This window comes from Paroedura picta, chromosome 3, assembly GCF_049243985.1.
Source record: "Paroedura picta isolate Pp20150507F chromosome 3, Ppicta_v3.0, whole genome shotgun sequence".
In the NCBI taxonomy this organism is placed as follows: domain Eukaryota; kingdom Metazoa; phylum Chordata; class Lepidosauria; order Squamata; family Gekkonidae; genus Paroedura; species Paroedura picta.
Window position 1 is genome coordinate 115,983,301 of NC_135371.1, and position 12,020 is coordinate 115,995,320.

Below are 12,020 nucleotides of genomic sequence, written 5' to 3' on the forward strand. Positions count from 1 at the left end.
TTACAATGGGCTTCCCTGGCCAATCTTAGCTCACTCTCAGCTTTGGCCTTTCTGATGAAGAGACCCATCTAGCAGGCATGTGAGCTGACGAGTCATCGTTACCATGCTCCCCCAAGTGAAAAAAGATCCCCCCCCGCACGGGTGCGATTTTTGGCCAAAAATAAAGGGAACCTGCAAACAGGGGGCTGTGTTGTGCTTGGGGATTTAGGGGAGATTTAAAGCACTTCTGTGGAGGGACTGTAGCCGGAGAAGCCTCGCTGGTTCGTTGCTTTCCCCGCTCGCTCCGAGGGGGAAAAAATGGCGATCGCTTCGCCGGAAGTTCAGAGGAGAGAGCCAGGGGGAGGGACTTTGTTGCAGCCGCTACATTGAGAACGCACAGGTCTTTTTTGCAAGTGTTGCAGGTTGTTGCCAGGATTGTAGCAGTTTTCTGAGGGTGAATCCACTTTTCTGGATTCACCTGAAATCACTACAACGAAGCGATTTTAGCGCTAGTGTTGCAGGACTGTTGCAGATTGTGTGCGATGTCATGCGGAATGGCAAATTAGTAGTGTTTACCATTTGCAAGCCTTCTGCTACATTGAACTCGTGCGGAATGGCCCTCAGATTCCTCCGCAGCATCAGCAGCACAATAAAGCAACAGCCTGTCACAAAGGACCCCTGTCATTTGGAAGCCTATTATGGCTGTTACAGAGTTTACATCTCAGTTGCTTTCCACCTATGCTGGTCCAACAAGTACACATGCACTGGCAACATTTAGCTTAAGAATTTAAACAGTTGGTTTATGTGGCCATCCAGCATGACAGCATGCTAACATTCCAAAAATCTGTTTCGCATTTGTGAGTGCTATAGTACACAATGAGAAAATGCTGAGAAGACTTCTGGTGCAAATGAGGAGCAACTATTTGCCCCTTCCTGTGTGCTAAACCAGATGTTGCATGAAGCGATCTGTTAAATTTGTCTCTCACCCTTCTGCCAAGAAGCTCAGGGTGACGTATATATTTTGCCTCTCCTCCATTTTTGATTCACAAAAACACTCTGGGGCAGGTTAAGCTAAGAGAGAGTACACAGCCCAAGGTCACGCAGTGAGCTTCACGGTTGAGTAGAAATTTGAACTTGGTCTTCCGAGCACTCAGCTACACTGATTTGCAGGATGGATTAGGTTTATTTTTTCACCTTGCTTATTCTATTCAAACACATAATTGAGAGAACTCTATAATAATTGCTCATAAAACCTGGAAGCTTTGCAAACCCTGTTTGATAGCTGTTATAGAAAAACAGCAGTTTTTCTGTACTTAAACAGCAGTACTTGAAAGCTATTGACAAACAAGAAGCAAGTGACTGGAGGGAGCAGCATTTGAGCATTAAGCATGAACACCATGATCTTGTCAAGGCCACAGTGACCTAGAAATTTATTTCTTGTAAAGGCGGGATGTGGTCTGGTTACTCACTGGCACAAAACTGCTGCATGCTTAGAAACCAAAGCACATTCCATCCTTGACAAATTAGGAGTATGGCGATGTCCTTGGAAGCATGATGCGTATTTTTAAGAGAACACAAAATAAGAAAATCGCTCTTGAGAAAACATCTTGTTCTCACATAAATTGGTCTTACCATGAGTATGCATATGTCAAAAAAACTAGAAATAAAAGGAAAATCCCATTCTTTCTTACAGGGAGAGGCCTGATCTCTCACGCATTGGTTTTAACAGAGACAGCCTTCTTCTTCGTGGCTGCACAGTGAGGAACACAGAAGTTGCAATAGGACTTGTCATCTACACAGGTAATAATCGCTTTCCTTTCTCCTATGGCTCCTGATGAAGAATTTTTGAAGGCCATGCAAGTTAAAGCCACAGCATACTAGGGAACATAGGGAACATTATGGTTAGGAAGTTGTTAAGCCAAGTGCAAGCCAAAATCTGGCATACTCATCAGTATATTTCCCAGAAGCACTCATTCAAGGCCTACATCCACACCACACATCACTAGGCATTACACAATCATGCAGCTACAGCAGTCATTCATAACTGGGGTTTATGGAACTTCTGTAGCACAACAATAGCCCAATATCCAGCAATATGTGGATGTAACCAAGAACAATCAGAAACAGGCCAAAGGAAGGAGAATATGGTCTGTTGCGGATAGTTGTCTCATATGTGTGGCAATTGGTACCACAAGGAGAAGCTACTTATATAGGTTATATGCTGTATAGAAAAAGCTTCAGATCGGTGTGGTTTATTGCATGTTCCTGATTATTCTGCACATGTTGGATAATACACTTTCACACAGGAAAACCCAGGCTGATTCTGCATTTACTTTGTTTATTCCATTGTGGATCCTGATGAATTCAGATCAATTTGAACTTGGGTCTTCCTTTATCCCCCCACTCACCCACAATTGAAACAGAAAAGTGTTCTGCACGTGATTGCAGAAGCTCAGAAGGGGGGAGCCAAGCGCAGCATGAATCTCTTTCTTTTCTTAACTGGGGAGGGGGGGATTGGAAACAGCAGAGGAGGGGGAATAAATCCAAGAGGAAAATCTCTGCCGAGAGAAGTTAGGGCTTCTGGAGCCTCTGCTGAGAGAAGTTAGGACTTCCCCTTTAAGGGAAGCCTTGTAACCTGGGAACGAGGAAGCCTTTGAACTGATGCCCTGGCCAATCAGCGCTCTTCTACAGCATTAGAGGCTCAAGGAAGCAAGTTAATTTGGGAAAAGCAGAAAGCTGCGCCTTTACTCATGCCAATTTTTCAAATATCGAGGGTTATACCCAGTCAGGATATCAGGGGGGAAAGGTAGGGTCACTCCAGATCAATTATGCTTGTTGCAGATGAAAAATTTGAATTGCCCAAAATCAAAATGGAAATTGCATTCAGTGTAGATGGTAGGAACTGAATCGACCTGGGATTGGAATAAAAGCTCTGCGCAGATTCAGCCCCAATTGCAAAAGGACACTGAAACTGCATAATCCAACATGTGCAGAATGTATACTTCCTCAGGAAAGTATGTTGCATTCATGATCAAAGATACCACTAGGAAAAGAGAGCCTTTGCCACCGTCTGTTACGTTGGTTTAAATGACAGTTCTTGGCTTTTTAGGGTTATACGTTTAGGCATACTGAGGGGGAGCTAGAGGAATACATTATTCTTTCTTAATAAATCTCTGTACAAAACTGTCTGCTTGCATCTTAGATCTCTGGTGCTGGGACTGTCATTTGTTCCAAGTTCATGGCACCACAGTGGCCAAGCTCATAGCAAGAGGGAAAGCAAAGAGCTCAAAGAGCACAGTGAGGGGTACAGAATAAAGTCTGGTTTCCCTTTCATGTCTCATGGTTAGAACTTCAAACGCTCATCTGTTGAAACCCTAGCAATTTGATTCCAATTTTGTACACATTTTCTTTTTGTCCTGCTGTTTTGTTGGTACTTCAGCTTCACTTTGGGAAAAACTAAATAACATTAAAATTACTCACGGCTGGATCTGACATGTTGGCCTGCTTTATGCTCACACAGAAAGTGCACTGGTAGCTTCTCATTAAGTCAGTTTGGCTGCTGTGAAATAGTAAAGTGTACTTAAGAATCAGCCGGCTATCTAATTAGATTCCAACACATTTAAGTGCTTTGGTCTTTTCAAATCAATGTTCATTGCACAAAAGGTGTGCATTTACACCATTTTCAGATGTTAAAACAAAATCACTGACGTTGCTGACTTTACAGGATTGGGATGCCTCATGTAAGAGTGTTTCTGAGTGAGGGGGCAATAATGAAAGAAAAGCTACCACAGGCTTTATTGTGCCTCCCCCCACACCCCTTGTGAACTGGTCAGTGTCTGTCCATGAATAATGCCTCATGGAAGAGGCATGCCAACTCACAGAGCAGTCCAGTGTCAGGAAGCAAATGTAGCTTCCATGCAAGTTGCCTCTGAACGTGATAAAAATGATTTTCCTCTCACAGTTCCAGTTTGTTTCCTCCCCCCCCCACCACCTCCCCACATTAACAACTCATCTGAAAGATGTATCAGGTATGCCTCACTCCCACACTTTCAACCAGGTTCTCTTCTTTTATAATAACCCGTGTGTATACTTACTCATTGCAGTGCATATACATCCCCCTTTCATTTTTATTCTTCAAAAATCACTTAAGGAGGAAACAGAGCGGGAAGTTATTAACACCAGGCACCCCTACACAGCTGGGTTCTAAACTCACAAAACCAGTTTCCCTTGAGGCTGGGGGCCCTCACAATTAGTATAATATGCACCTCTGTGCACCTTCAGAATGCCTTCTGTCAGTTTCCCTGTTAAACTAAGAGGTCTATCATTTCATGGATCCTGAATGACATGAAGCTACACACTGAGTTAGACCATTGGTCTGTTGAGCTCAGAAGTATCTGCTCTGAAGACTCTCAAGATTTCAGGTTGAGATTTTTCATATCACTTACTATGTGATGCTTTTCACTGGAGATGGCAGGGATTGAATCTTACTTGTAACCCGTTTTATGCAAAGCAGGTACTCGCCTACTGGGCCACAGCTCCCCCCCCCCCCACCACCAAAACATAATAGAAAATAGATAGAATAGAAACATAAAAGATTGGGATTCTTTTGGCCAACTTCCAGCGCTCTAATAATAAGGAGGCCAATTTTACTGACAAGGTAAGACATTAGAAGAACTCTTGGTAGCATGCCATCCAGTACTAGTGACATTTTGAATTATTGGTCAACTAACTCAATAGTTCTTAAGATCCATAGCCTCCCTGTCAAAGTAATTCAAGTAAGTGTACCTTTCCAACATGCCCTGAAATGAGGAAAAATGCAAATATTTCATTTGCGTCTTCTCTACAATGTCCACAATTTCCAACTTGTCATCTAAAGGTTTATTTCTGGCTGCTTGATTTCTTTCTTCTTGTTTAAATATTTTGTTACAATTTGTTGGCATGACTTCAACCATTTTTCTCCCTGAATTCCTTCTTGGCTTGTTCAATTGTAAAATGAACTAATTGTTGTGTTCTTCAGTTGGGCAAGCCTTCCCCTCATTAAATGCTATGTAGCCTCGTATAGAGTCTTTCAGACAAACCTATCCAGATACAGCTGGGAGATATACTTAACTAACAAAGTCATGACATAAGGTCCACATTAAAATCAAGTTTTCGCACATGTCTGTTATTTTAAAGAACTTTCCCCCAAACTGCTAAGAAATCATGAATCCGACATAATGGATACTAGGAGCCAACCTGTAGGTAGCAATGAATGTTATCTAGTTCTCAGAGATTCCTGTAAAACTAAATTCATATGCTTGTTACTTCTGTTTTTTGTCTTGAAGGCCATGAAACGAAAGCCATGTTAAATAACAGCGGTCCTCGTTATAAACGCAGCAAAATAGAGAGAAGAATGAATGTTGACATATTCTTTTGTGTGGGACTGCTGTTCATCATGTGTCTTGTTGGAGCAGTAGGTATGGAAAAATAGTGAAAACCTTGAATTCAGATGTGAACATCATTTGTTATCATGATGCACTCAATTGGTATCTATTCCATTTATGATAACACATTGTTTGTTTTTTACTTAAACAGCTAACCCAGGGATCAGGGATCATATAGTGGAGTGTTATTTAAGTTCCTCTCATTTTCTGTGGCATTGTGCCATCCAGCCTAAAATGGGAGAGAAATGGGAAACCTGAGTTTGACAAGAGGAGAAAAACAAGATTATCAATGCAATCCTTTAAAAAGTTACACCGTTTTAAGTGCATTGAGGTCAATGGGCTTTAAATGATATGATTGTATTTAGGATTGCCCCGCAAAGCCTCCTTATGGTCCTGAAATGAGTTTCATATATATACATATATATATACATTACTAGATTTCTCTCTACTGGCATCTTAAAACTCTTCAAGATTAGGGGGGCATAAGCTTTCTCAAAGGCTTATACCCCCCAAACCTTGTTGATCTCTAAAGTGCTGCTGGACCAGAATCTAGCTCCTCTACTACAGACAACTTTATATCCTCCTGAAACCACTCTCTGAAGAACCTCCAGATCCCTTGGAAAATATTTTGGACAGTAAAAATAAGCAGTAATTTGGATCAAGAAGCAAACTTTAAAAGTAAATTAATCATTCGTTTGTGAGACACTCCCTAGATTGTTGCTGCCAGAACCAACCACTTTTAAAAAACAGAAAGGGAAAGGCTTTCTTTCTAGTGTCTGCAGTGATCCTGTCCTAATGTGACTATGATTTGCAAGGATGTCAGACTCTAATAAGAAAAGGTCCATGGAGCTTTCACAAATAAACATTTGGCAAAGAATGCAACAGTACCTATAGTTGCATCTTGATTTCTGTGCTAATTAAGTGAATTGCAAAACACTGGACTGATTCTTTATTTTTAGTAGTTAGCCTTGAAGAAATGTGGCAGGATATGGCAGCAAGCCAGTAAATTAACCAGACTAAGAGACTCAAAAGTGAAGAATCTTCTTCAGCTGAGTAGAAGCTCCAGTTTCATTATTTTGAAATGCTGGTACCCCAGATCTTAAATGAGTTCCTTGGCTTGAAATGAAATTTCAACTGTTTCCATTTTGCTCAACACAGGGAAGGGGGGGTTGTGTTTTAATGTTTTTTAAAAGTTTAGATCTGAGATGGCCATGCAACCCTGTTAGTTCTTAAACAGATATGCACATTTCTTTGCAAGCACCCTACAACAGCCTCCCATCGGAAATCTGAAGGCCTTGAACTATTGCCTCTTCAAGTGTGCCTCTAAGCTGAAAGGGATGGGTGTGATGGAATTGTGAGAGTACTAAGTACTAGAAACGCTGCCCCAAAGTTTGGTGGGTGATCTGGAGCCAATGCTGCTTGAAGAAGGATGGGCAAGAAAAATATATATGATGGATAAATATTGTCATTGTAGATGCTGGTATGGGGACATGGTTTTATTTTTTCAAACATTGTCCATTTTTAATTGCTGTATTTTATTTAGGCTGTGATGTGCTTTGTGGACTTCAGTCAAAAAGCATGCTATTTATTTATTCATGGATATTAAACAGACTAGATGGTTTTCATACAGAATCTAGCTTGTAGTTTGTAGAGCTGCTTGCGGAGCTGCTTGGCTATGATTAGAAGAGCAAAATATCCATTATGAACTCTAGGGGAAAAGCTACTTTCTAGCCAAATATTGTAAGGAGCTGTGTCAAAAACCACAAGGGTGAAGAATTTGCATTTAACATCCAGCCTGATCTATTCTGATTCATTACCCTGTGGGAGCTTTTTTTGGATTTGAATCTAAAAACAGTATTAGTTTTTTGCAGACAGAAAAAAAAAGCTTGCTAGGCTATTACCAGTTGTTTCCTGCGCCTCACCCCTGAGTGCTCTTATTCTGAAGTAGTTTTGTTTAATTGGTTCCTTTTTCAGGCCATGGCATTTGGAATGGACATTTCGTAGAGCCCCCCTTATATATCGTCCCAGACATAAATGGCAGCTATCTTGCTCCAGCTCTGGCAGGTTTCTACATGTTCCTGACAATGATCATCCTTCTACAGGTGGGAAAACGTGTGCTGATGATGAGGGAAAGTATTTAAAGCCACAGTTCTATACAAACTGGGTTGGGAGCCAGTCCCATGTAAATGAGACTGGTTTTGCATGAACATGAGTACGCTCAAGCTGTAAAACTGAACAGGTTATAAAATAGCTAAGCTACAAGCCACAAAGCTAAACTTTACCTTGGCCAATACAGCCTTAGGCAAGCCTACGTGTAGGATGGTACCGGCTAGACACCAGGGCAAACAAATTCACATTCAGAGTAGTTCAGCAGTGGAATCAACTGCCTGAGGAGGTGGTGAGCTCCCCCTCACTGGCGGTCTTTAAGCAGTGGCAGGACATATACTTAGGCTGCTTTAGGCTGATCCTGCATTGAGCAGGGAGTTGAACTAGACAGTCTGCATGGCCCCTTCCAACTCTATGACTCTAAGCCACTTTCTTTCAGCCTCAGCCATTCCCCACCTCCCCTTGAAAACTACCTTACTGAGTTGCAGTACTGTGTGCAATCCTATGCATTCTAAGCCCATAGACATCAATAGATTTAGACAGAAGTATTTTTACACATGGTGACATGGTCAGAGATTCAGACTGCATTTCTGCTGCCACACTCTGCGCCACAAGAGGCTCTCATATACATATACTCTGCACTATTTATTTTTCTCCCCATGCTTTTTGGGTGTTTTTTTTTACTTCTTTAGCATGTTTTTTTAAAGTTTTCCAATAAATATACTGACTGCAGTCTGTGACCAGTACCCAAAGGACTGACATACATACCACAGAGCTCTTCTCACCCCTTGGAAACATGCTAACTTGAGGGACTCTATAAAATGACAATTGATGAGAAAACAGGGGCTGCAACTAAATGCCAGATTTTCAATCCATGTGTGCATGGATTAGGCCCACATAGAGAGCTCTATTTAATAATACCAGTATAACATGTCTTATTCTCTAGTCCAGAAATTTTACTTGGTGTATCTTGGGGTGACTGGATGCGGTATACTCCTGAACCTTTAATGGTTGTGTAAAATGGATATAGCATTTCTTGACTCTGCATAATGAGCTGCAGCTGCCCAATTGCCCTCTTCCACACAGCCATTAAAAGCCCAGGACTCCTGCCCTCTTTTGGATGTTATTGTCAGAATGGTTCCTCAGCCATGGTCAACAAAAATTACTTGTAAATTCTTTTCATAGAAGTAATGTTGGTGTGCAAAAATAGGATAAATGGGGACCAGTTAGAGCTATTTAGAGCCAATAGTCTGAAATAAGACATTCATATTGCCATTTTATTGTAATAGCTGCTGGCATATAAGCAACCCGAAATTTCATAAATATGACTGAAAACTAGTTTTTTGAGCTGTTTGTAGATTCCCAAGGGATGCCATACATTACATGAGAAATGCCAAAATAATTAAAGCGGGGGGAGAGAAGTGTAGGGGAAAAAATCCAATCTTTGTTTTTGGTAACAGTTACAAGCTACACAAACCTATTCTCACAGACACAAGGAAGAACCTCTGGGAGACGCTAGTCATATATAGCCAAATATACCCACCTATTGTTGCCATGTGAGTACTTGGAAGAATATTAATTGCTACACTTTTGCACAGAATGTTTTTCTGGCTGCAGTTGACATCAGCATAAATGTGTTCTTATCCCATAATAAGAATTTTCTAGTAATATCTTACTCCCCGTACATGGGAGGAAATTTCTCTGGTTCTCAACAACAATTCACATCAATTCCCAAAAGAACTTTTCTCTCTTATCTGCAATCCATAGACCCAAAGGTTTAAGCGGCATAATAGGTGCCTTGCAAATGACAAGAGATGTGCCAATAGTTTGGCTCTTAACTGGGTTTTTAATAGGGGGAAATGGCTTCTTTTCCTTCCTTGTCCAGGAAGTCTCATTAGATCAGTCAATACAAAAGAGGTATATCTTTCTAACTTCCTTGGAAATGTTCTTTTTCAGGTTTTAATCCCCATCTCCCTCTACGTTTCCATCGAACTAGTCAAGTTGGGTCAAGTGTTCTTCATTCACAATGATATTGATCTGTATGATGAGGAGCAAGATCTGCCCATACAGTGTCGAGCACTAAACATCACTGAAGATCTGGGACAAATCCAGTACATATTCTCAGACAAAACCGGGACCCTAACCGAGAACAAGATGGTGTTTCGACGATGTACGATCGATGGGAAGGAATTTTCACATCAGGAAAATGGTAATTCATATTGAACTGGATGTGTTCTTGAACATTCAATCCAGAATCATAGAATCATAGAGTTGGAAGGGATCTCTAGGGTCATCTAATCCAGCCCCTTGCAGAATGCCACTGAAGCCAGAACATTTGTCCTTTTGCTTTTCAAAAAGCCATCTTGCATCTGTTAGATGTACAGAAAATTCTGCAGAACCGCACCTGTCTCCTGCACCAGCAACAGACAATTCAAGGCAACCAGGTCACTGAGCAGCAAGCAAGGAGAGAAGATTTGTGGGTATCATAGAAGTAGCAGGGGAGAAATAAGGAAAGCTAGGCCATCCAGGACAATGTTGTATTGTCAGTATTTATGCCAATAAAAGGTTACTGACTGACTGACTGTATTGTCAGTAGCTACTACTACAATGCAAGGATCTTCCCTGTGTGACAGCATATAACCTGTGGCAGCTATTTTGGGTTAGTCATTTTGTGGATGCACCCACCATCCTATGTCTGAAGATCCCTGCATGCAAAAAAAAAAAAAAAAGGTTGGGGCTCCTAGTACATGTCCATGTTCCATTTCCAGTTAGAGTAATGTGCGCTGAAGAAGATCTATAGAGAGATCTAGATTGTCATCCAGTTGCTATATTCCTAGCAGTGATGGCCACAGGAGCTTCAGTTCTTGTATCCAGTCCCATCAGATGAAGGGAAAGGGGCTTCCTGGGATTATAGACATAAATTTGCAGAGCTTTGAAGTTTATAAGCTACTTTCACAGGCCTCTGCAGACTATATCCCTTAGTTCACTTAGTTCACTTCCCCAGCTCCCATGCAGGAATACAAATTGGGGGCAGATGAGGCGCACCAGGCCAAATGCTCCCCCGTGTGAGTGCAGGAAGAGGTGGGGCAACCTGCCAGGACTAAAACTCCAGCCTGCAGCCCGGCATGAAACCTCCAGTGTGTAAACGGTCTTCATTAAATGTCTACATGAAATTGCTGGGAGAAACTGTCTGGGAAATTGTTCTGTCTTGACTGAAACGGGCACAAATATTTGTTTCTCTTTCTAAAGCCAAGCGACTGGAGACCTACAAGGACTTGGATTCGGATAGTGAAGACTGGACCAAACATTTCAGTCTCCCTGCAAACAGGGGAGGAGAAACAACCACTTTAACACAGAGGACCACTAAACCCTTGAAGAGGAGTCAGAGTGCTCGGGCTCATTTTCAGGGGCATGTGAGGCATAGATCTCTGGGTCGGTGTGGAAGCTCTCGGTCTCAGGTGGCATTCAGTAGCACCATAGTGAGTAACATCTCTAATTGCTCTGAACTTTCTCTCCTCCTTAAGGTTTGGGGGAGTGTGGACAAGTGATGTTGCTGTGCTGTAATTGGTAACTTCGGTGGGACAAAAGACAGGGTACCTCATTCATGGTCTTTGAATTCGGCCAGGGGGAAAAGGTTGGGTCCTACTTTCACAGGCCTCTGCAGACTACGTCCCTTAGTTTTCACTCTTACAATCTGTTTCTCTTTCTAAAGCCAAGCGATTGGAGACCTATGATCCTCCAGGCCTTCCTGTCCTCTACCATCCCACAGAGTCCAATTCAGTTCGCACCGACTGCTTCAGTGACTCCATCCAGCCACCTTATTCTCTGTCGTCCCCTTCTTCTTATGCCCTCAATCGCTCCCAGCATTAGGCTCTTCTCCAGGGAATCCTTCCTTCTCATGAGGCGGCCAAAGAATTTGAGTTTCATCTTCAGGATCTGGCCTTCTAAGGAGCAGTTAGGGCTGATCTCTAGGACTGACTGGTTTGTTCGCCTTGCAGTCCAAGGGACTCGCAAGAGTCTTCTCCAGCACCAGAGTTCAAAAGCCTCAATTCTTTGATGCTCGGCCTTCCTTATGGGCCAGCTTTCACAGCCATACATTGCAACTGGGAAGACCATAGCCTTGATTAAATGCACTTTTGTTGGCAGGGTGATGTCTCTGCTTTTTAGGATGCTGTCTAGATTTGCCATAGCTTTCCTCCCCAGGAGCAAGCGTCTTTTAATTTCTTTGCTGCAGTCCACATCTGCAGTGATCTTGGAGCCCAGGAAAAATATATTTACAAATATATATATATTTGTAATTTGCTCAAATAACATCTGGTTGTCATGTTATATGGAACTGGCAATTAGTAGGTTTCTCCCAGACTTCCAGCAAACGACCATAGTAGTGCTTGAGCTCTAGGCACTGTGCACTCTGGGAGCCGGTATGACATAATAGTTAGAATATAGGGCTAAGATCTCAGAAAGCCAAGCTCTGCGATGGAAGCTCACCAGAGGACCTGGGGCCTATCACAG

General features: G+C 42.1%; 1 protein-coding gene across 3 annotated transcripts in view; it reads left to right on the top strand.

Moving 5' to 3' along the window:
- ATP10B (ATPase phospholipid transporting 10B (putative)) overlaps nt 1-12,020 on the top strand; it is a 187,511-nt gene that overhangs the window by 142,850 nt on the left and 32,641 nt on the right. For all 3 annotated transcript variants that reach the window (XM_077327217.1, XM_077327215.1, XM_077327216.1), the window contains 5 exons: nt 1,673-1,779; nt 5,304-5,435; nt 7,377-7,504; nt 9,465-9,717; nt 10,758-10,987. In XM_077327217.1, the coding sequence (XP_077183332.1) occupies nt 1,673-1,779; nt 5,304-5,435; nt 7,377-7,504; nt 9,465-9,717; nt 10,758-10,987 (850 nt within the window). The remainder of the gene's footprint in view (nt 1-1,672; nt 1,780-5,303; nt 5,436-7,376; nt 7,505-9,464; nt 9,718-10,757; nt 10,988-12,020) is intronic.